The sequence below is a fragment of the Lycorma delicatula genome, chromosome 9, assembly GCF_047948215.1.
Source record: "Lycorma delicatula isolate Av1 chromosome 9, ASM4794821v1, whole genome shotgun sequence".
Lineage (NCBI taxonomy): Eukaryota > Metazoa > Arthropoda > Insecta > Hemiptera > Fulgoridae > Lycorma > Lycorma delicatula.
This window is the reverse complement of record NC_134463.1, coordinates 127595568-127621315: the sequence shown is the minus strand read 5'-3', so window position 1 is coordinate 127621315 and position 25748 is coordinate 127595568. Positions and strand designations below refer to the sequence as shown.

At 33.8% G+C, this 25748-nt stretch overlaps 1 protein-coding gene across 8 annotated transcripts in view; it reads left to right on the top strand.

Moving 5' to 3' along the window:
• The window catches only part of LOC142330508 (uncharacterized), a 235892-nt gene that overhangs the window by 183748 nt on the left and 26396 nt on the right, over nucleotides 1-25748 (top strand). For 7 of the 8 annotated variants that reach the window (XM_075375821.1, XM_075375822.1, XM_075375819.1 and 4 more), the window contains 10 exons: nucleotides 1020-1329; nucleotides 2053-2412; nucleotides 7347-7479; nucleotides 14124-14238; nucleotides 14382-14569; nucleotides 16352-16605; nucleotides 18721-18896; nucleotides 21142-21358; nucleotides 24386-24550; nucleotides 25131-25318. In XM_075375821.1, coding sequence (XP_075231936.1) covers nucleotides 1020-1329; nucleotides 2053-2412; nucleotides 7347-7479; nucleotides 14124-14238; nucleotides 14382-14569; nucleotides 16352-16605; nucleotides 18721-18896; nucleotides 21142-21358; nucleotides 24386-24550; nucleotides 25131-25318 — 2106 coding nt within the window. The remainder of the gene's footprint in view (nucleotides 1-1019; nucleotides 1330-2052; nucleotides 2413-7346; nucleotides 7480-14123; nucleotides 14239-14381; nucleotides 14570-16351; nucleotides 16606-18720; nucleotides 18897-21141; nucleotides 21359-24385; nucleotides 24551-25130; nucleotides 25319-25748) is intronic. The other variant, XM_075375820.1, reaches the window with a different exon arrangement.

The following is a 25748-nucleotide window of genomic DNA, read 5'->3' as shown; positions in this document are numbered from 1 at the left end:
AGCTATAAATACAGCACTGTATTAATATGATACAACCTTCACCTAATACCAGCACTTAACAAAAGTGCTGCTGTCTATAGCAGCTTTGATAAGAGTATCATTATCAAATTCTGTCTGCAGATTGATTAATCTGAATTTCTGTCTATATTTATATGTATATAATATTTTTCTAAACTGATCAGTTTTTGATTATTATTTTCTTTTGCGACTTCAATAATCTCCAAATTAGTTACAAAGTCAGTAATACAATGTTTATTCACTATTAAATGGTCAGCAACATCGGTGTTTCATTTCCAGTGAGTATACAGTTCAAGAAGTTGTTGCCTACTTGTCTGTATATAGTAAAAAATTCAAACGTGCCCCTGACCATCACATTTTGTGATTCTATTTCTCCGAAGAAATGTAAGCATCTAGAGTGTGCAAAATTCAATTTTTTCAGACACAGTTTTGTGTAGAAGCGAACAAGAAATTTTTGAAAATATACACAAGAGATGTAATGTGAATTGTCTATTCTTAAAAATGTTATTATTAACAACACTTGCTAAGTCTTGAAAAATAATGAAAAATAGGTAATGAAAAATTGTTGCCCTTTCCATTCGTCATTGTGCACATTTTTACATGTTTCTTTAAACAATCCCACCCCCATCTTTGAATCTTGGAATCGCTCATTGCATTTTCACCATAAACATTACAAATCTGAGTGTGGATTTCAACCGGTTCATTTGCAGACAAGAAATAAGACCAAATACTGATGCGGTGGCTGTTGATTATCTTTAACATCGTAAATTCTCAGTAAGAAGATTAAATATTTGACAGGTGAATGAAAATTGCATCAGTCTTTTCCTAACATATCAGGTGACTAAGCAAGCACACGTAGAATTACAATCTTATCACTACAGTGGCATTATTTAGAAATAGAACTTTCTTGGTACTATCTCTTAAATCCATGTTAAGTTTTGAAAAATATTTTTAAGAATTTAAACTAGAATTTACGATCTTTTTTTTAATGCTTGTTTCAGTAGGTGCAATAAATCATCTGATGTGGCGACTCAGTCAGAAACAGTGGGTGAAAAACCAGTTGATTATAGTCTAAAATATAAGGATGATAATACAGTTGACGATAATATAAATAAGTCTCAGCATCATTGCGTGTCTGCGGTTAATGCAGCCACTGATAATGCTGAACATCACGGTCACCATCTTCATCAACATCACAATTTAACGGTTGAAGAATTAGACACGCCTACTGATTATAGTCTTAAATATCATGAAGAAGAGTCGAAAACACATGATTACAATTTGATTGTCCGATACGGGCAGCAGCCAGATGTAAGTAATTTAATTCTTAAGGTAATATAAGTCACCCTTGATGGCATTTGCTTAGGTTAAAATTTTATCATCGATTATAACTAAATAACTCCAGCAAAAGAAAATTATTAGTGATTAAGTTTGTAGAATCATGTTTTGTCTTCAAGATCAGTGAACTTCTTGTGTTCATTAATTGTTTGATTAGTATTACTCAATTTACTGTGCCTTTGGTCCGAGCTGATTATTTTATCTTGTAATACTCATCCAGCTAACATCTTAATTTATTTGCTTTATGCATTCTAATCTTCATCTTCCTTGTAAGGTTTTTCACTTCTTTTTCTACAATAGAACGATAATAACAGTATATCCAATCAAACAAGAGAGATAAACCTGTCTCATTGTGTCTTAGAATTAGGTTTACCTTTTTCTAAGATCAAAACGTAATATCACTCGAAACAACTCTCTCTTTTTCTGATTAGCCTCTGGAACTATTGTAAGGTATTATTTCAGAGGATGAGTGAGGATGATATGTATGAATGTAAATGAAGTGTAATCTTGCATAGTCTCAGGTCGAACATTCCTGAGATGTGTGGTTAATTAAATGAAACCCAACCACCAAATAACACCGATATCCATGATCTAGTATTCAGATCCGTATAAAAGTAACTGCCTTTACGCAAAACAACTATTTTGTTGTGTATTTTGGTGATATATTTTAACTTTAGATTATTTTTTATTTAATAGATCGCATCATCAGAAGTAGAAATTGATCAGCCGACAGATTATAGTCTCAAATACAGAGAATCAGATACGAGTGGAGGCTGTGATGATGAACAACCGGAAGTAGTCGTTAAAGGTCATACCGTTCCATCTGGAGATGATACAACAAACAGTAGTAATGTTAACGCCGTTAAGAATGCAACACATGTTGTTACCAGTGGCCATTATGCAGAGACTGATTTAGATGAGACTTTAGATTATTATTCTGAAGATAAAGTTCAAACTTATTGTACAGAAGGCACACCTTATGCTTTCTCAACTGCTACTTCGATGTCTGATTTAAGGACGACTGAATCAGACGCACATAATGCTGACAATCAGAAGGTCTGTATTAAATCTATTATTTATAAAGAAATTGTGTTTTTCTTCAACTGGTGGAAAAAATTACGTTTTTTATGATTATATAAATAAATTTCAAAAAAATTACTATTTAGCTGGTTACAATTAAATGAATTTTAAAATACTCAGATGGATGAGGCTACATTCAAGTCTCAATGTCGATTATTATTTAAATTAGGTAGGCGTGAGGCAGAGCGCTACCATGGGATTTTTGATGTTAGTTCTAAACTTCTTGACTGCTTCACTGCAGAGGGCAGGTTGTTTGTAGACTTCTCTTCATGTAAGGTCAAGGAGTATTTAGATGTCCAGCACTGTTTTAAGTGCTCCAGGTTTGGTCACAGGGCTAAGTTCTGTGAACATCCTGCAGTTTGTGTTCATTGTGGTGATGAAGGACACATGAATGAGGAGTGTCCAAAGAAGTCGAAGGTACCGACATGTGTTAACTGCAAACAAATTGCAAATAAGTACCCTGTGAACAGTAAAGATTGTGGGTGTTGCTCTCGATATTTTCTATAATTCTATTGCATTAAATGTTTACATTTGGTCGGTTAAATGCACTGGGTTCTTACATTGCTCAGGTTGAGTTTGAAGAGATTGCATTACATAGAGGATTGGTTGTTGTTTTGTTGCAGTGTCCATATATTGTGTCTGGTGATCTGCCAGGTTTTTCTTGTTGGAAGAGGTTCTATTGTGGTTCTGGAAGCATGTCCGCTGTTTTGTGCAGAAGGGAACTTGATTGTGTTTTTATTCGATAGGTCTTGAATAATCATCATGTTGTTGTCCATGTGGATGTTCAGAACTTGCATCTATATGTTGCTAATTAATATTTCCAGTATAGAGATCCTGCTGATAGTCATCTAGAGGTCTGAATAAAATCCAATGATTTTCTGGCACTGGTTCAATCCTTATAGGTGTGGATGAGAATACTACGTCACTCTTGTGGCATAGTGATCTCACTGATGTTGATGGTGAATTAATAGAGAGCTTTTTAGCTCAGCATGATCTACATGTATATAACGTACCTGGTGAGTTGCCCACCTATGTAAGTATGGTAGATGGGTATCAATTGTTTGGTGGAACGAACATTGATGTTACTGTTGGTAGGTTTATCCCTGCTAATGTTTGTAAATGGAAGGTAGTTAGTTAATGGTTGCTCGAATGATCATTGATTGATTGTCTATCAGATTTCTGGTGGCTTGAGTGAGCGCTACTGATGTAACGTTCCGGTTCAGTAGGGTTGTTTGGAAGAAATTTGTTGATTTACTTTCGTCCAGACTCTGAGTTAATATTGGAGTAATTTAATAAGGAATTGGAGTCTGGATGTCTTGGAATCGGAAGATCGGGCAGTTGGTTTGTCATTGGCTTTTCGTGATACCGCTGAGTGTTCAATTTGCCGAAGTTGTGGTCGAGAGAGGTTTGCTTCATGGTGGAATAGGAAGCTGTCTGGCATGAAGAGGGTTGTTTGTCGTTTGCATAGAGCTTCTCAACGTGAGGGTGATATGGAATGATGGGCAGTCCTTGTAGATGAATACAGAAATCTGAGATCTCATTACTTTCATAAAGTCCAAACTGCGAAAAGGATTCCTGGCATTCCTTTGTTTATGAGCAAGGGGACAGGGACCCCTGGGGTGTAGTATATAGGGTCTAGGGACACAAATGACAAAAGGATGTTCTTCTGTCTGCTCTCTCGATTAGGTTTGGTGTAATTTTGTTTACTTCTGAGATTTTATACAAATTACTAGAGATAAACTGCCCGATGATAGTAAAGCTGGAGAGACCGCATTCCATCTGCAGGTGCGGCGAGATGTCGCTCACTTCCACAAGGGTGCAGTGTCCTTGAAGATTACTATGGCTGAGCTGCATCAAGCTAATTGTAGTTTAGGTAGGGTGTTAAGGCTCCACGCTTTGATGGAACAATGGCGAAGCTTCTTGTTCACTTTGGTGGGGTGAGTGTGAGAGTTGTCAAATGTATTTAATAAATTGTTTTTTGGAGAATACTTTCCTGTGTATTTGAAGAAGGGGATTGTGAAATTGTTGTTTAAAGATGGCGACAAGGATCCTGTTGTTAGTTCATTGTATAGGTCTCTGATGTTACTTCTGCTTATTGTGGAAGTTTTTGAAAAGGTTCTGTATTGCTTATAAATGAGAGGTTAACCTCGCAAAGATTGTTGGTGGTGAATCGGTACAGGTTTCATCCCGGATAAGGTATTGAGGACGCCTCACTCCGTGTGATGAGTGCGGTAATGATCACTAAGCCAGAATATATCCTTGGGATTTTCTTGGACATTTCCAGAATATTAAATAATCTATGATGGCCTTCTGCTGTTTACCAACTCAAAAAAGAGAATGTACTCTAAGTGAATTGCAAGTTTTAAAGGTACTTAGTCATCAAGAGATTCTTCTCTGCGAGGACAGCCATGAGGTTGAAAAGATGCTGTCTAAGGGATCTTCCCAGGGCAGCGAGTTGGGTCCTTTATTGTGGGTGGTGGAGTTTGAATCTCTTCTGCGGCTGAGGTTGCCAGGTGGGTGTTGCATCATGGCTTATGCTGACGATGGGCTCCTGCTGGTCAAAGGAAGCTCGCGAAGGGAGTTTGAACTCTGAGCCGCTCAGGCTTGCTGGATGCTTGAGCTGTGGGGTCATCAACACAAGATGACATTTAATCCAGAAAAGACCATGATGGTGCTTCTCAAAGATTGTTTGGCAGCAATTTCCGTGTTTGATGTCGTGTCCATGTTTGATGTAGGCCAGCGTTTAAAGTATGTTCAGGTTCAAAAGTACCTTGGGGTGTTTCTTGATGAGAAACTATAATTTAAGAACACCTTCAGTATGTTGTGGAGAGGGCCTACAATGCCTTCTTCGGTATTCGACGTGTGGTGCAATGTCTAATGTTATTAACAGTAACGGGTGATTACCGTACTATTTCACGGGAGGCAATTTTGGTGATTGCAGGCGTGAAACTGATAGACTTGATTACATCTGAGAAGCAGCAGTGGTGTGTTGCTAAGAAGTCCAGTGAGTTAACTTCAGATAAAATTGTAGAAATTAAACAACTTGACAATGCTTTGTGGCAGGCAAGATGGGATGAGACAGAGAGTGGGCGTTATATGCATTATCTCTTTCCAAATTGGTTTGCGTGGCGCGTTTTGAGTTCACCCTAATAAATATGGATTTCTTTCTGACCTTGGTGCTTTTAGGGACAGAGTAGAAATTTGGCCTGGTAGACGAATTTGTCCTTAGTGTGGACGATTCGGTGACACCTACCATGTTCTTTATAATGCTCGAAGATGAATTAATGCGCATGGAGACCATCTTTTGGCTTGATCTTGTCAGGTCGGCATTGGATCTCCATGTAAACTGGAGAAGCCAGGCTGAACGGGTAATAGTGAAGAGGTTTATGGTGTACTTAGCAATGGAAAGGGTTGCTGAGAGGATCTACACCTGTGCTTGAATTTCTCTTGTATTCTCTTTTTTTATGTTTTATTAATTATGTTTTTGTTATTGTTTTTGCCCATTGTTTTGTTTCAATGTTACTGTGTTGCCATTGTTCTGTGTAATATGTTTATGTTGAACTCATTTTACATTCTACAGGTAGGCGGTTGAGTTCCTTTTTTTAGTTAGGTCCTTTCAGTCTTACTTAAGGCTCGATAAGATGTGTTTTGTTTTCAGTTCATTAAATAGTAGTACATCGATGGAAATGTCATTGATGGGATCCTGACTGAGGCAGACTGGAATATGTCAAAAGTCGAGGTTTCAAAGGTGATGTCCAGTAAAGCCCATTGGTGATAGGAACGGAGGTTGGGGCAGAGGGTGTCTCTCCATACAGGGTGGGGTCAAGATGTAGTTAACATAATTTTGTTTGGAACTGAAAAGGTAGTAAGTGTTCTATATGCATATGTTATATGCAGAATCTGAATATGTAATCCGAAATATCTCATCACTTAACGTTCTTAAGTTACTATACCTTAAATTTATTTATTTCATTATTTGTGGAATAAACAATATAACTAACTTAGTACATATGTATGTTTGCTTACTCACATCAGATTTATATTGTGATGGATGCTGTAGATCTATATTTAATACATAAAAGTTGAATGATGTCATTTCATGTCAAGCCAGACACGTCAGATGTGTCAGTGAGTCAAGTAATTCAACGTGATGAAATTTTCTTCAGTATGTGTTTAGCTTTTGGTATGACTTGCAGTGATGTTTAGTTGTGGTAGTGGTGTCATACACGTAATATTATAAAGATTGTTTCAAATCATAAGTGATGCCATAAATTTAGCGAAAGTTTTTTGTTACAAAATAACTTTTGTTGAAAACTATTACTAGCTTTATTAGTAAAACTATAACTTACCTATAACAACTATAATCTTACCTGTTGTAATTATGGAAGATATGAGAGAATATTAGGGTTTATTGGTAAATTTGATTTTATTGCACCATTGTGACATTTGAGACAAACGCGTGTCATATTGGCCTGAGATATTCAAGGCATAGATTCCAAAAAAAGTATACTTATGATTCAAAATAGAGTAAAACTTCTACAAAACATTTTCTTGAAGTTTTTATGTTATTCCAGGATCTTGACTTGTGATCAGATGTTATGATATGCTCTATCGAGCGGGTATAGTAGTACAGAATCTAATCTTTCAATTAAATGTTTTTTCTGTGCTTGGATATATGTTTGAATATTTTTTTTTTTATTCTACAACACAAGAAGTATTTTTATGTAGAATGTAGAAAAACATACATAATTAATACAGAACAATAATAATCTTAAATAGAATAATATTTAGAATAATATTTTTAGCGTGCTTTTTCCTTTGACAAAATAATTTGAGAGTTGTTGGAAAAGTGTGATGATGAACTAGCCAGCGGAATTGGTGTTTTACACAAATTTTTCCTATTTTTACAGTCACCAGAAGAATCCTTACATTCGTTAGTTCCTGGTTCGGACGACAGGATTGAAGATCATTCCATAGTGACTGCAGTCCCGACTAGTCCACCTGCTGATAATCTCATGACACCTAACAAAGAAGAAGTTAGAGGTAATGTAGCGTTATATTCCATTATTTTAACTTGTTAATAGCGTTGACTGTGGTTAAGCAAACTTGTTTTTAGAACATGGTTGACTGAATGCAAGTTCATTTTTTTGACATTGTTTGCTGAAAACTAACAATAGTGGTCACTATCATCCTCAACATTTCAAACCATCTGATCCTATATAAACTATCTGTTTTTAATAATTTGATCTACAGATTTCTTAATTCACTCACTCATGTTATCTTTAGAACTGCATAGAAGAATTTCAACATCATAAAATACCTAGTATTCATAAACAAACCTTATTAAGAAGAATATACAATTTTGAACTTTACAGCATAAAATATTTAAAAGCTATAATATAATACTATACTTAAAAACAGAAATGATAAATATGAGGTTCCTAAATGAAACTGGTAATGGATGTTGAAAGACATTTAATTTATTACTTTCAGATAACAAATGTAGAAACGGAACCAGAAATAACATTTTTTTTTTTTTTTTTGTCTTCAGTCATTTGACTGGTTTGATGCAGCTCTCCAAGATTCCCTATCTAGTGCTAGTCGTTTCATTTCAGTATACCCTCTACATCCTACATCCCTAACAATTTGTTTTACATATTCCAAACGTGGCCTGCCTACACAATTTTTCCCTTCTACCTGTCCTTCCAAAATTAAAGCGACTATTCCAGGATGCCTTAGTATGTGGCCTATAAGTCTGTCTCTTCTTTTAAGTATATTTTTCCAAATGCTTCTTTCTTCATCTATTTGCCGCAATACCTCCTCATTTGTCACTTTATCCACCCATCTGATTTTTAACATTCTCCTATAGCACCACATTTCAAAAGCTTCTAACCTTTTCTTCTCAGATACTCCGATTGTCCAAGTTTCACTTCCATATAAAGCGACACTCCAAACATACACTTTCAAAAATCTTTTCCTGACATTTAAATTAATTTTTGATGTAAACAACTTATATTTCTTACTGAAGGCTCGTTTAGCTTGTGCTATTCGGCATTTTATATCGCTCCTGCTTCGTCCATCTTTAGTAATTCTACTTCCCAAATAACAAAATTCTTCTACCTCCATAATCTTTTCTCCTCCTATTTTCACATTCAGTGGTCGATCTTTGTTATTTCTACTACATTTCATTACTTTTGTTTTGTTCTTGTTTATTTTCATGCGATAGTTCTTGCGTAGGACTTCATCTATGCCGTTCATTGTTTCTTCTAAATCCTTTTTATTCTCGGCTAGAATTACTATATCATCAGCAAATCGTAGCATCTTTATCTTTTCACCTTGTACTGTTACTCCGAATCTAAATTGTTCTTTAACATCATTAACTGCTAGTTCCATGTAAAGATTAAAAAGTAACGGAGATAGGGAACATCCTTGTCGGACTCCCTTTCTTATTATGGCTTCTTTCTTATGTTCTTCAATTGCTACTGTTGCTGTTTGGTTCCTGTACATGTTAGCAATTGTTCTTCTATCTCTGTATTTGAACCCTAATTTTTTTAAAATGCTGAACATTTTATTCCAGTCTACGTTATCGAATGCCTTTTCTAGGTCTATAAACACCAAGTATGTTGGTTTGTTTTTCTTTAATCTTCCTTCTACTATTAATCTGAGGAGAAATAACATAATGAATTTTATTTTCAGAGGAAGTGCCGCAATAGGATACTACTTGCCTCCATGTAGTCTTAACACATTTCATCATGCTTGAAAATACAATCATTTATGCTATTTTTCAGTTCACTCAGGGTATGAGGAATTATTGTTATAAACAGATACTTTCATTGCTTCCCATAAATAAAAATCTGTAGTTGTAAGATCTGGGGATCTCAATGGCCAGATGTGCTTTGAAATTAGGTTATCCCTGAAAACTTATGCAGCACACTAGTGATGAAACATTGGCAGTGTGCGTATTTACTCCAACTTGAAAAAATTTCTTTTTTTTTTAATCTGTCGATGAAAGGATGAATGATTTCTTTCTAATACTGTGAATTTACTGTGTTTTGGAATATTAACTGCTTACATGATATTGTATTATTGTATTAGTAGGAATTAGTGAGGTTCTGTGGGAAGAGGAAGGCGACTTTTGGGCAGGTGACTTTAGAGTAATTAACTCAGCGTCAAATAATGGGCATGCATGAGTAGGTTTCGTGATGAACAAGAAGATAGGGAGGAGAGAGGAGTATTTCAAGACGCATAGCGATAGAATCATTGTAATAAGGATAAAATCAAAACCTAAACCGACAACGATTGTTAACATCTATATGCCTACAAGCGCCCATGATGATGATGAGGTAGAGTGTGTATACGAAGAGATTGATGAAGCAATTAAACACGTAAAAGGAGATGAAAATTTAATAATAGTTGGAGATTGGAATGCAAGCATTGGAAAAGGTAAGGAAGGAAATATAGTGGGTGAATACGGGCTGGGCAAAAGGAATGAAAGAGGGGACCGACTTATAGAGTTTTGCACGAAGTATAATTTAGTAATTGCCAACACCCAATTTAAAAATCATAATAGAAGAATGTACACTTGGAAAAAGCCAGGTGATAGTGCAAGGTATCAGATAGATTATATCATTGTTAAGCAAAGATTTAGAAATCAACTCGTTGACTGCAAAACTTACTCTGGAGCAGACATTGATAGCGACCATAATTTGGTGATAATGAAATGTAGATTGGGGTTTAAAAACCTGAAGAAAAGGTGTCAGATGAATCGGTGGAATTTAGAGAAGCTTGAGGAAGAGGAGGTAAAGAAGATTTTTGAGGAGGACATCGCAAGAGGTCTGAGTAAAAAAGATAAGGTAGAAAATGTAGAAGAAGAATGGGAGAATGTTAAAAAGGAAATTCTTAAATCAGCAAAAGCAAACTTAGGCGGAATAAAGAGAACCGGTAGAAAACCTTGGGTTTCAGACGATATATTGCAGCTGATGGATGAACGTAGAAAATATAAGAATGATAGTGATGACGAAAGTAAAAGGAACTATCGGTAATTAAGAAATGCTATAAACAGGAAGTGCAAACTGGCGAAAGAAGAGTGGATTAAAGAAAAGTGTTCAGAAGTGGAATGAGAAATGAACATTGGTAAAATAGACGGAGCATACAGGTAAGTTAAGGAAAATTTTGGGGTACATAAATTAAAATCTAATAATGTGTTAAACAAAGATGGTACACCAATATATAATACGAAAGGTAAAGTCGATAGATGGGTGGAATATATTGAAGAGTTATACGGAGGAAATGAATTAGAAAATGGTGTTATAGAGGAAGTTGAGGAAGATTAAATGGGAGAAACAATACTGAGATCTGAATTTAAGAGCATTAAAAGATTTAAATGGCAGAAAGGCTCCTGGAATAGACAGAATACCTGTAGAATTACTGCGCAGTGCAGGTGAGGAAGCGATTGATAGATTATACAAACTGGTGTGTAATATTTATGAAAAAGGGGAATTTCCGTCAGACTTCAAAAAAAGTGTTATAGTAATGATACCAAAGAAAGCAGGGGCAGATAAACGTGAAGAATACAGAACAATTAGTTTAACTAGTCATGCATCAAAAATCTTAACTAGAATTCTATACAGAAGAATTGAGAGGAGAGTGGAGGAAGTGTTAGAAGACCAATTTGGTTTCAGGAAAAGTATAGGGACAAGGGAAGCAATTTTAGGCCTCAGATTAATAGTAGAAGGAAGATTAAAGAAAAACAAACAACATACTTGGCGTTTATAGACCTAGAAAAGGCATTCGATAACATAGACTGGAATAAAATGTTCAGCATTTTAAAAAAATTAGGGTTCAAATACAGAGATAGAAGAACAATTGCTAACATGTACAGGAACCAAACAGCAACAGTAACAATTGAAGAACATAAGAAAGAAGCCGTAATAAGAAAGTGAGTCCGACAAGGATGTTCCCTATCTCCGTTACTTTTTAATCTTTACATGGAACTAGCAGTTAATGATGTTAAAGAACAATTTAGATTTGGAGTAACAGTACAAGGTGAAAAGATAAAGATGCTACGATTTGCTGATGATATAGTAATTCTAGCCGAGAGTAAATAGGATTTAGAAGAAACAATGAACGGCATAGATGAATTCCTACGCAAGAACTATCGCATGAAAATAAACAAGAACAAAACAAAAGTAATGAAATGTAGTAGAAATAACAAAGATGGACCGCTGAATGTGAAAATAGGAGGAGAAAAGATTATGGAGGTAGAAGAACTTTGTTATTTGGGAAGTAGAATTACTAAAGATGGACGAAGCAGGAGCGATATAAAATGCCGAATAGCACAAGCTAAACGAGCCTTCAGTAAGAAATATAATTTGTTTACATCAAAAATTAATTTAAATGTCAGGAAAAGATTTTTGAAAGTGTATGTTTGGAGTGTCGCTCCAAACGATTGGAGTATCTGAGAAGAAAAGATTAGTAGCTTTTGAAATGCGGTGCTATAGGAGAATGTTAAAAAGCAGATGGGTGGATAAAGTGACAAATGAAGAGGTATTGCGGCAAATAGATGAAGAAAGAAGCATTTGGAAAAATATAGTTAAAAGAAGAGACAGACTTATAGGCCACATACTAAGGCATCCTGGAATAGTCGCTTTAATATTGGAAGGACAGGTAGAACGGAAAAATTGTGTAGGCAGGCCACGTTTGGAATATGTAAAACAAATTGTTAGGGATGTAGGATGTAGAGGGTATACTGAAATGAAACGACTAGCACTAGATAGGGAATCTTGGAGAGCTGCATCAAACCAGTCAAATGACTGAAGACAAAAAAAAAAATACATTTTGTTGCAAAAATTATTTGTTTGCTGGCAATTTAACAAAATGTAATTTATGCCAAATCTAAAGCTGTTTTTTATTGCAAAACTAATAAAGGTGCAGTTATGGACCATTAATACCTCAAGTATGTAAAACTATTAATTTAGTCTTAAGATTTAATCAAGGCATCAAACCAGTCAAATGACTGAAGACAAAAAAAAAAAACATGATATTGTGCACCGAACTTCAATTTTTTCATCCAGTAACAGTCGTTCAAAGATCATATTAGGATTATTCACAGATCGTATTCAACTCTTTTGGCTGTTAATGTAGCCAGTATATAAATGAAACCACATTTCATGTGAAATGTGTTATATCTAGAATATATTCTTTTTCATTTATAAATCTCATAAACCATGACAATAAAAAACATTTTCAGGAAAAGCAATATTGTGTGATTAATGAACTACATTTTTTTATACAGGTGTATTTTAAAAAAAAAAAAATTATTCAAGAATGTTGATATGATTCTTTGAGATTTCTACTTTACGTTGAGCCCAAATATTTTATTTGATTATCAGAGAAGTTTACAACAAAACCCATTCCTCTATATTTATTACGTTTGATTAAAACTAAACATTAATTTAATAATTAAAATATTCAGCTATTTTAATTTACCTTTTGCCGATCCACTGCTGTTCAATGTCAAGTCTCTTAGCCCATTTAATTTAATTTGCCATTGATGGTATGATTTTTGCCTTTCTTTTGAGTTCGACAATCTCTGAGGCTCTATTCATTGAAAAAAGGTCTTAGATACTTTAAGGTGATGTTAATAATATAATAATTTTATGCTTAAGCCTTTCCTGGTTGATTTTTTTATTCCTTAAAACAAAATTTTTAAGTTTTGAATTTTAGGGTAGAAGTTTAAGTCTGCCCTAAAATTTTACGTTGTTGGTGTATAGTTCCAAATCGATACTATTTTAATTCTACTTATAAATTTTTGAGAAATATTCAACTTAAAGCAATTTCTGCTTGAGAGAATATCACTTTTCTTGTAAATGAATATGAGCAGTACCAATTTTTATGACAAGTCACTGTTTCTTCTCCACATCTGAAAGGTTTAACACATGTTTTCTAGTCATTGATGACTAGAAAAAAGTGAAGAAAACCAAGATTTTTTTCAGAAAAGCTATTACTGAATATTAATTATCACTTACTAAAAACATTATCCACAGTATATAAATGAGACAGCAAATATTAATTGTAGAGATATGAAGTAGATTGTATAAGTTGTTCAGGTTTATTAAGTCTGTAATGATGTCAAAGACAAGGCGTAAATTAACTTTGATCGCATAACAAAATTCTAGCATGCACATGCATCAAAATCAAAAATTTTAAGAGCTATACTTTCCCAATAATTAATCAGTTGTTATGGAAAGCGTGTGATGATCGTACTGTGGAAATGCTTCACCATCCGCACAGCCCTCATTTGACTCCTTTGAACTTCTTCTCTTTCGAAAGCTGAAAGAATCACCGGGAGGAATTCATTTTAGCAGTTTGAAAGAGTTACCAGCTGCTGTGACCCAGGAAATATGAAACCTCAACAAAGATCATCTTCTGTCAGGAATCTAAAAACTGTCGGACCATTGGCGAGCATTAAATGGCTCAGCATTTAAATTTACAGCATTAAATGGCTGTAAATTTGATTTGGGTGTATAAATAAATTTTATTTAGAATCCTGATGAAGTGTGGATTATTTGCGGGATAAAAATACTATACTAATAATACATTTTTTTAAATCCATCAGGATTTAAAGAAAATTTATTATTAGTATATTACATAATATTTATTATTGTAAATATTGTTTGTCGTTATAGGTTGTAAGGCAGTTACATTTGAGACACCATTAATGTTTTCAAGATGCAGTTCACCAGAATCACTTAGCAGTTATGAACCACCGGATGATAGGAGTTCTGTTGTCAGTGAATTCAGGTAAATAGCTTATCCCTTCACAAGAAATTTAACAGAATTTTATTAAAGATAATTTTAATCATTTATTATACTCAGAATTTGTTGTTAATCGCACGTGGTGGTATCAAAAGATAGAATTATATTTATTTGTTACCTTGTTTCAGCCGATTAACTAGTGGTATGATATCACCCAGCGAGTTACCAGATTCACCTACTCAAACTGTACCACCCAGTCCTAGAAATATTAAACCACCTGTTGTTATAGACAGTACAGCCGCTGATGCCAAAACTGATACGACTAGTCATCCGCTGCAGAATGCAACATCATCATCGCCTCTTCCTACTACTAGTGGTAATAATTTTTTATTATGTAATTAATTAATGTACAATGTTTTGAAAAAAATATGTCTAGAGGACAAATGAATTTGATTTTGTATGAGAAATTGACTACTAACAGAAATTTAATTTTACTATAAAATGCAAGGAAATGGAATTGATGAATTACCATGTAATTTGATAGAAAACAAGGATACAGATATACAGAATTGAGTGTCATCTATGCAAAACTAGCAAACAGGCTGCTGTAAAACATATTGATCTCACAGAGCTAAAAGATAAACAAAAAGATCATTTTATTTGAATGAATAATTCTTCTAAGAAATTTATTTTTTTGTTTTTGTGTTCAGTCATTTGACTGGTTTGATGCAGCTCTCAAAGATTCCCTATCTACTGTCAGTCGTTTCATTTTGGTGTACCTTACATCCTGCATCCCTAACAATTTGTTTTACATATTCCAACATTGTCTGCCTGCACAATTTTTTCCTTCTACCTGTCCTATCCATCAACTAACCATCTAACAGAATTTTTAAAACAGGATAAGCAAACAAGACTACAGAGCTCAATAATTAAACATAAAAGCAGTAGTCACTATTGTTATTGATTGTGGTTGGTAACAATGACTACCACACTGACAAGATGCATTACGTATGACTTGATTTTAATAATTGACTATCAGTTGTATTTATACAAATATGTATTTATTTATCTAATTCATTTATTATGTGAAGTATTATTATTATTATTATTATTATTATTATATTTATAATTAGTTACAATATGTCCCTGAAGATGGAGATAATTCTCCAAATCGTTAGGATGTAAATTTATACAAATATTTGTTGGTAATCAGTTTATATTTATATTTGTAATTTTTTATGTAATATATATACCAACGGGCCATGTTAAATAAATTTTAATCTGTAATTGTAAGCAACAGAATAAATTTATTGGTAGATTTTTTCAGCCAAAAAATCAATTTCTCAATCAATTACTAAAGTACTTTGTGTTTTTCTTGCGATATAATCATTTCCCTATGGTTTGTCTTTAAAAGATCTGTGTGGAAATGTATAGAGAACATTTTAGTGAATAATTTGATCTGATTAATTTATAATTCTGGTAGTCTTGAATATTATGTTATGAGGTATGTCGAAGTAAGATCATTGTGTATTAATATATTTAAAACTGTATAAGCTTTCCTCTTTAAAGTAATCGTTGTTGATGGCAGTACACTGCTCCCAACATCAACTATTTTTTGGAATGTTTCTTTTGTGAGTGACATATAGCTGCTTCGTTTGGGATTTGAAAACATTCTCTTTCAAAGCGATCTTCACTGTGGAAAATAAGAAAAGATCTGCTTCAGCCAACTCTGGGTAGAGTATATGAGGCGCTTCAGTTGTCTTATTTTTGCCAGGTAATGGTGGCTATGAAGTGTCATGTGAGCCAGTGCAACATCCAGCCCTAGCCCTGGTTTCTTCACAGCTCGCACCTCTTTCTGCGTACAGCATCCTTCAAACACCTCTAAAATTTATTAAAAAGAAATATGTGGATTTGTGTTAGGTATACTAAAGTGCTGCAAAGCAAAGGCACATTTATATAGAAGCCAACTTTGAGAGGATTAAATATGTTAAAATGTGAATTAATTTAATTTTTTTTTTTGTAAATGTAGTTTTGTCTGAACAGTTTTTACGCTCATGTCTTGTCATACTCTCTAAAATCTTGTACTAATCGAAGTGGTGGGGAGAACTTTACGTTTTATGTTGTACGGTGTTGTTAATCGGTGCAAGTTATGTTTCAGGTGAGGATATTACAGTAGCGTCAGAAGGTAGAACCGGTATCAAACATACATTACCCGTTGGTGCAACTGTAACTACTCCGATTACTCCAGTTTCATTATCAAATAGCGCTAGTAATAATGAAAATACTACTGCTTGTGTTTCTAGTGGTGTTTTTGAAGATACAGTATCTTCATTTAAAGAGGAAAATACACCTGTACATTTCTCTACTTGTACCAGTCTGAGTTCATTAACATTTGACGATGAACCGTACCAGGTAAGTTTTAAAATAAAAGCAACGTAAATAAATACTTCTAATTATCGTGCTTATTTTTTGTAAAGATTATCTATTGAATAACATTTACTGTTCACCAAAGGAAGTTTTTAAACAATAAGTCAGTGAAAAGTTTACCGGAACGTTTTTAAAGACTATATTGTAGTGATATAAAAAGATTTGGAAAATCTTCCAGGCTCTCTATTACCTATTGTTCTAAATAAAATAACTGAATCAAGTATTTTAGGTTTAGCATTTTTCTAATCTTTTATCGGCAGAAATATATACAAAGGATAGCATCCAGGCAGGACTAACCGCCCTTCCCTTTAGTCTGGGGGAAAAAGCAATTTTATTCTTATTTATACAGCGTTCAGAATTTGACAATTTTAAATGAGTTGACAAGAATCGGTTAACCTCCTTTAAATCCATGACTGTTGTCAGATGCAATTTAGTGGAAACTTCACCTGAGTTTGAAATACTTGGTGGTGCTAGGAAATTATTTCATGAAATTTAACTATAGCCTCCAACACCACCAAATGAAACAGTTTATCTGAACGTTTGGATTTATATATATTTTAAGATGTTATGGTAAGCATGCATATAAAGTGATAACACACACTTTGAATTCTTTGATATATAAATTACTTCTCTTTTATCATGCCGCTTCCCAATTCTTACTCCTTGTGAATATTGGCATACAGACTTACCAATTTTCAGTTTTGCTATAGAAACATCAGAATATGTTTCTTTCCTATTATTGCGAAGAGTACCAGTGGTGTATGTATCCAGTTCCAACAATTTCTTGGATAGATGGAATGAATTATAAAAATTATCCTTGTACAAAGAGTGTCCTGCCTTTAATTTTCCACCTGTTAAATGAAATAAACATTTTCTGCAAGATCCTTTCCCCCCATATCGCCCATAACACCAGCATATACGTTTAGCTTTAATATTGTACTGTCAGCTTCAGTTAGAAGATAGTTTTATTCTGTATTAATGCTTTTTACTTTTTATATATTATCTTATTAATCGACCTTGCCGTAACAACATTGATTCATCAGCGCATAATTCTTTATGATGATTATTCAAAGTGTTAATTTTATTATTAAAAAAAATCAAGCGGCGGTCTTATTTTATATAAGTGGTCAGAAGGTCTATGGCCAAGATCTTCTGGCTGATTTTGACAAAAATGGAGGCATCTTAAAATCTATTTCATCCCGTAAAATCGTAGAAACATGGAATTTATATAAATGACGGTTAAGCCACTAGCCCTTCAATCTATTCAATTTAATGTTACGACTAGTTAAATAATAAAAATATTTGTAACTCATCTCTGTTCAGCTGTTGAACATTTGTTCAACATAATAATAAATGAGAGCATATGTGACTTGGGAGAAATAGTTTCGGCTTTCAAATTTCCGTATACCGCTTTGTTTCAAGGAACAGAAGATTAAAAAAATTCATCATTGGCAAACAAATAAAAAAATCAATCGGCTTACCTTCATTAGAAATTGGTGCATGTAAACCTGGATTTCTGGTAAACAGAATATTTTTCAAATATGGCGTTTCTGATGCCCACAAAATATTAGAAGGTAAATTTGTAGGCGTTTGGTTATTAGCAGTAGGAGTCTGTTAACTAAGTTTTCAAAACCATCATCGTTGGAAGTTTGTTCTGTAATAATGTCATGTTTTCTTTGTCATCTTTTCCGGTTTCATTCTCGTAGCCACTATTATTCCCCCTCTCATAGTCGGTCACTAATCTTCATCTACTATTGTTTTCTAAATTTTTTTTAATTCAAACTCGGATATTACTTTTTTTATGTTTAGTCGTTACCTATTTGGTTATGAAGGTCCTGGTATTTCATAAGTAATTAAAAAACAGAGACAAAGTATGAATTTACATTGTTTATGTATCAAATGACACACTGCTAGAATATAAAGAATGCGAATGAAGGTTTGATTGCTACAACAACGTAGAATGTAGAATGTAATAACTACATTATCATTGGCACTGAACGTGTTAATGTTAATGTTTTGTAGCCTCTTATTGTGATATTTTATTTGTTTGTACTTTTGATTTTTATAACTTGATATCAGTTACATTTGTTTTTGTTGCAGCAACAGGATAGTGGTATTTTGGTAGTTAAGAAAAATGAAAAGTCTGATAAAGAAAAACAACAATCACAGCAGGATGTAGATGCAATGTTGGCACCAGTGAGTGAAGAGGAAGATGAAGATGTAATGTTGGCTGCTTGCATTAATATTGGAATGCAACAACAGAATACTAATAGCAGGTAGACATTGAAATCAATGATTTTACACGGCTGCAGCAATTTTTTAAATACATGTAATTTTTCCACTGTCCCGTTGTCTGGTATTCATGTTTCCAATAATGTACTGTCATCCTTGTGTCTTGCTGTCTATCATTGATAGAATTGTTTGTGAATTTTATATTCAAATAGTGCAGTACTGATCATTTCGATTCTGTAGGGAAAGCACCCTCCAACCACCCCGTCTATAACTAGCCTTTATGGGCTTTACCAGAGGTCATCTTTTAAACCTTGGTATATGACATTTCTGTCGCCTCAGCCCAGGATGATATTGATGCGAATGCCACAAGTGACATTTCCATAAGTGTAGCTATTACTAAAAATAACAAAACACATATCTAAACATCTCTAGTCTCAAGCAAGACTGAAAACTATAGTCTATAGAATGAACTGAATCACCTTCCTACCCGTAGGTAACGCACCAGTCACCCAAGTCTGGTATGAATTTAATCCTTAGTGCATTATTTTTGTATAAAAGCCCTAGCTACAGATCATACATTATGTATTACAGTTTATACATCCCTAGCTACAGTATTTTTGTATAAAATTTATTACTTTATTAGTAATAATAATAAGAATGAATTTTTATTTTATATCATATTTAAAATTTTTAAATGTAGTTTACAGGACTCTGCATACATCCTGGGTACATTTTTGGATATATCTAGGGCATTTTACAACTTGTGGTTCTCTGTCTTGTATCAATTACAACGGCATGCGCACACATGTGATGAGATTGGCATGCTACAAAGTTACTTTTGTAACCGATATGTGGTGTTTTATAATGGCCCAGGAGTGTCCCCAAGTTAGTGTTCTGGGCCCTCTGCTTTGGGTTGTGGAGTTTCAACTCTCTCACATAATTGGGTTTGCCCAGTAGATGTTCTGTCATCATCGATACTAATGGTGGGCTGCTGCTGGTCAAAGGAGACTCGCGGAATGAGATTGAATTCCAGGCAACTCATGCTTGTAGAGTATTAGATGTATGGAGCGATCAACACAAAATTGTAATAAGCCCTGAGAAGATCAACATGATGCTGCTGAAGGTTTGTTTGGCCTCTACACGATGAGCCCATTTTTTTTATGACCGGCTATCCTCTTTGTTTCATTGCAACTATATTTGGGGTTTCCCCTTGATGAGAAATTCAGATTCAAGGAGTATTTTTTGAGTGTTGCTAAGATTAGGGTCTAAATTTTAAAATGTGAAAATTTTGCAAATAGGTGCATGCGAGGCTATTACGCTTTACGCCCTTTTTGGGCTAACTGAATGAGGTATAAAAGCTACTGTTATATTCTGTTGAGGGCTCACAGTATCCTGTTACTGTGACAGGGGGAAAGACTATAAATAGATAGGATAATTATTAATATAAATAGATGGCACTATTTAATGTGAAGGTGTTCTAGTGAATTTTTCAATTTACATCCTTGTGTCGGTACATCAGTTACATTACGCTGTGAAGAAGTCGGGTGAACTGATTGTGCAGCGTATTCGGGAAATAGAGGAGGAAGGTTTTGTTTTGGTATTTGGCAGGACTGGTGATGTGAGACAGAGATGGGTGGTATATGCATGGTTTCTTTCCAAACGTATGGAGTTTGGGAGTCGCCTTGTGGATATGAAAAAGCGACTTATAAAAACTATTTCAAAACTTTCAGAAAACCATTATTGTCATATTTTCAACTTGTTATACTGCTCAACCTTTTGTAAACTTTCTTTTTTATGAGTAAAACTACAGAGACATTACTTGTCTGATCCTCATTACCCAAAAATCAAATAAAAGAACTCTATGTAAAATCCACACCTCTCAGAAATGAATTGTTATAATTGTACTTATTTATTCACTTAGGCAAGAAATATTTAAAAACTAGAAGATAAAAAATACTGATCTACCCACACTTAACTTACATAAAAATAAAAAATAAAAAAATTAATTGTACATGATGAATTTCAGAGTGAAAAAATCTTTGTACATGTATCACATTAGTGAAACGCAATATGCTCCTAGAATTTTTAAAAGGTTCTAACTGTATAATAATCTTAATAGAAAAAATACAGTTTCAAACAAAGATACTGCTAAGATATAAATGTGCTCTTATAATAGTTTTAATATTAAGAAACTTTAAGCGAGTATATATGGAAATATTGTTTATAATTAATTGAATTATTTTCTAGTTAATAAATACCTGTTTTACATATGAAATTTATTATTTGCAGGCAACATGTTAAGACACCAAAAAGTAGCAGTACAGGTGGTGGTGTTATAAATAGTAGATTGCCAAAACCAAGATTAAGTGGAATTCCGATTAAATTTAACCATACAAGTACTGTCGGTTGTACTGGTGTCAGTTCTTCACTGACAACTCGTAGCAGCAGCGGTAGACACAACACCACCGAAGTTTGTGATAGTAATGGCGTGACAACAACTACAAGTGTATGTATTTCATATATTTCAAAAAACAATTGTAATAAAATGCAGCGTGTAAGATAAATTTTTACTTTTGAAAAAATGAGTTGTAATTCTGGCACCTACCTTCACATTGAATGTGTTTTAGTTACACGTAGAATTTACTTATCTTTGTTGAATAACTTGAGGGTTATTAATGGTAAATTTTTTTAAAATTTATTTTCTGATAGAATATGATGGTTTTAAAACATATTTAGTAGTAATACTCTACTGTATTTAATACTTAAGTATTAATATTTAATACTGTATTTTGCTAGTTAAGAAAAATGAAAAGTCTGATAAAGAAAAATGGAAATCTCAGCAGAATATAGATGCAGTGTTGGCTGCTTGCATTAATATTATTCGAATGCAACAACAAAATACTAATAGCAGGTAATCATTCAAATCAGTGATTTAACACATTGGCTGCAGTATTTTTTTAAAACGTAATTTTTTTCACGGTTCCATTGTCCGGTATTTATGTTAGCACTGGTGCATTACAGGACACCTGTGGCTTGTAAGTTTTGCTTTTCCAATGCTATCTGTCATTGATAGAACAAGGTCTGTAAAGAAATAATTAAACTTTATTTTTTTTTAATCTTTATTATTAATTTTACAGATTATTGGTCCTTTTCCTCTTCAGAGTACTCTCCTCCCTATTCACACACTTTTCCCAGCAGTGTTTCCACTTCTTGAAGCAGTCCTGGATAGCTTCATTTGAAATGGCCTTTAAGGGCCGCGATGAATTTGTTTAAATGTAATTAATAGTCTCAGAGTGGCATTCTTACATTACTGATTTTAATTTAGGAAATAAGAAAAAGTCACAAGGAGTCAGGTCTAGCGAGTAGGGAGGCTGAGGGAGGACAGTTGTCTGATTTTTGGCACGAAACTGACGAATTGACAAAGCTGAGTGTGCGGGCGCATTATCGTGGTGAAGGAACATGGTTCCTTCACCACGAGTTGTCTTGCCACAACTCTGGTCTCTTTTTGTGCATTTTTTCATGTAACTGTTGTAAAACACCTTGATAGTACGCGTGGTTCACCGTTTCACTTTGAGGAAAGAATTAAAAATTCACAATTCCATTAAAAACTAAAAAACAGAGAGCATCACTTTGACGTTGGAACAAGACTGATGTGCTTTCTTGGGGCGTGGAGACCCTTTGCTTATCCATTGTGATGATTTGAACATTTGTCTTGATGTCGTAGCTGTAAACCCAGCTTTTTTCTCCCGATGTGATCTTTTGCATGAATGTTTCATCGTCAGCGGCTTGTTCAAGAAGTTGCTGACTAACGTTCACTGGATGTTTTTTCTGCTGTTCGGTCATCAAACGTGGAACAAACTTAGCTGTAACTCCTCAACGCACGGTCAGTTTTTCAGTCAAAATGTTTTAGCATGATCTAGTTGAGATGCTAAACTCATCTGCAAATTCTCTGACACCCAATCAACGATTTGCATACACCAGATCGTTGATCTGAAATGGATGTCATTAGTTGAAGTCGAAGGCTTTCCTGGTCGTGGGTCATCTTCAGTTTACTAACAACCACTTTTAAATTGTGAAAACCATCGTAACATTGCATAGAACCCAGAGCATCATCTCCATAAGCTTGTTTCAAAAATTGAAACATTGTGAAAGTTTTCCCCAGTTTCATGCAAAATTTTATGTTGTACGTTGCTCCTGAAAATTGCACATTTAAAAATCGCTACTAACATTTATACACGTTGCACTCAATTAACAATAACACAAACACTAAACAAGATATCAACAATCCAAGAACATGTGGTTACAGAGGAGGTTGTGTGGAATACAATGCTGCCAACCACACGTCACTAAATATCTCCATTGCCACATAATTAAAAATGTTCGGTTATTTTCTGAACAGACCTTGTATGTTGTGAATTTTATATTCAAATAGTGGGTTGTATGAAAAAGAAAAAGTATCGTAATAAAAACTTTTTTATTTGCAATTTAGCATACAGGTTTACTGTTCTGAAAGTGACATCAGTTAAATCACCAGCTTGGTAACAAACACGTTCACTCATTCTATGGATAAAATCATCCATGACATGCTCCAGTAGATTAATGTTTATTTTCATTACCCTAGCAAAAATGCATTCCTTTAGCTGCTGGACATTTTGTGGTTTGATATACAAGTTCCTTCAAGTTGATATACAAGACTTCAAGTATCCTTAAAGAAGAAGTTCTGCTGCCATAAGTTTTGAAAATATCACAAGCCAGTTGATGTCTTCAGTTGAATTTACACAGATAAAGTGTACTCTTTATCCCAAGATGTGTTTGCTGTTCCACAGTCCTGATGAAAATAGGCTGTTATCATGGACAAGTAGCAGCTGAACTACTTGTTACTTTATTACTTTGTTAGCATGTTTAAAAATGATTAATGTTGTTATTGTGATTGTGGAGTTAAAACGTTTTTAGATATCCTTTGGATTTTGAATTTGTTAGATTTCTTTTACATTACTTGTCTTGCATACTGTTTGGTTTTATTTTGTTTAATTTGATCGGTAATAAACATGAACTATTATTTTTAACAGATTATTCTACATTTCTGATATGATCTTTTTAATGTTAGCTAGTACTTCATAAAAACAAATAAAAGTTTATAAATTTTGCTGTTATGATTGACTCATAATTCATTTTAATGAATTAATTAATTAATCATTTTTGTGAATTTTACTGAAGGGCATTACAATAAAAATGTCCTCAATAAATTACAAAATAAATTATGTTACAAAAAAATCATAATATTTCAGCTGTGTAATGTTTGTTTCTAATTAAAGAATTGGTAGTTCAAATTTAGCTCAGAGAGGTTAAGATTTCTAGCATTTTTGATTATACTTCTGCTGTCAGGCTGGTTAAAGATTGTCGAGAATCTTGCTGACCACATTATTTCTTTGTCATCTTTTTAACTTGAAATGAAGAAAGTGATCAATCTCAAAAATTTCTCTATGAAGTGACATGAATTTTGGATTTATGTTTTCGTATTAATTTTTTCTAGTTTAATGAAGACACTACAACAGAATTCTGCACAGAAGGAACGCCGGCTAACATCAGCCATGCCACATCGCATTCTGATTTGTCTATGTTGTGTGCTTTGTCTGATGATGGCTCTTCTGATCAAGATAACATCCTCGCAGAATGCATACAGTCTGCTATGCCTCAGGTTAGTTATAACCATTATATCTTGTTTGTAAATCGGGTGTTGGTATATCGACTGTTAAACCGTTATTACAGTGATGTTAGTTTTCAGCCAGATGTTTTATTAATTAGCGTGTGTTGCATTATTAATACCATATAAATTATTATTATTATACTATATTGGTTGATTGTTACTCTTGATTGACAAATCAAATATGATGTTAAAATGAAGCAGAATAATGATTGTCTATGGAAAACTCCAAAGTTTACTGAAAAATCTTTGAAAGGTATATAAGTCTCTTCTGCTATCAGATCATACCATGATAAAGCTTCAGCTTTACCAGTTTTTCCACATTTTCAGCTTGAATCACTATTAGAGTCTGACCTATATAAACAGAGCTCAGAGTGGAGCGGGAGTGTTTTTTAGTAACAGTTACACAAACAAACTGATTTGTCAAATGTATTATTCTCTTTGCTATCACAAAGACTAATTCGATTTCTGTCATTAACTATTGCGATTGAAGTTAGTGCACATTACCGCTTGTTAACAACTTATAAATGATGTAATTGTTAAATTATAAAAATGAATGTAATTACTGTTTTAGGCTAGGCATTTAAAACAGCAACGACAGCAAGGACAAGAAAGTCGTGTTACACCGATAAAGAAAGAAGTGAAACAGCCTTCCTTGAATCAGTCTTTGGAGAAACACGAACCATCTCCTGTGACATCACAACCGCATAATTCGTCACCTGCTGCTCCGGTACCTAGCAGTTCCCGAATTAGAGAATTAAAGTAAGTATAGTACTGCGGGATAATGCATTTCAATTTGTGTGTGTGTGTGTGCGCACACTCATGGATGCTATAAGTTGAACTTCAAGACCGTACTGTTTCAATTTTATTCTTTTGTTATTGTTTTACTGGAGTTGTATTTTTGTAATATTTCATTATTTTGGTTAAGTAAAAACTAATTTTCATTGTTGGGTTCACGTATTCCATGCGGTTTTGAATTAAAACAAAAACTCAGAAGACTGGTGAAAAAAATATTTTAAACTACAGTTATCAATTATTTGATACAAACGATAGATTTTTAATTCTGAACAAAAATGATGGTTATAGACTTGTGATATAATAATTTTAACCCGCTGAATATTTTATTGTAATCTGTTATCTCATTGTACTTATGAAACAAACATCAGCGCAATATGTATAACTCATTTTTTGA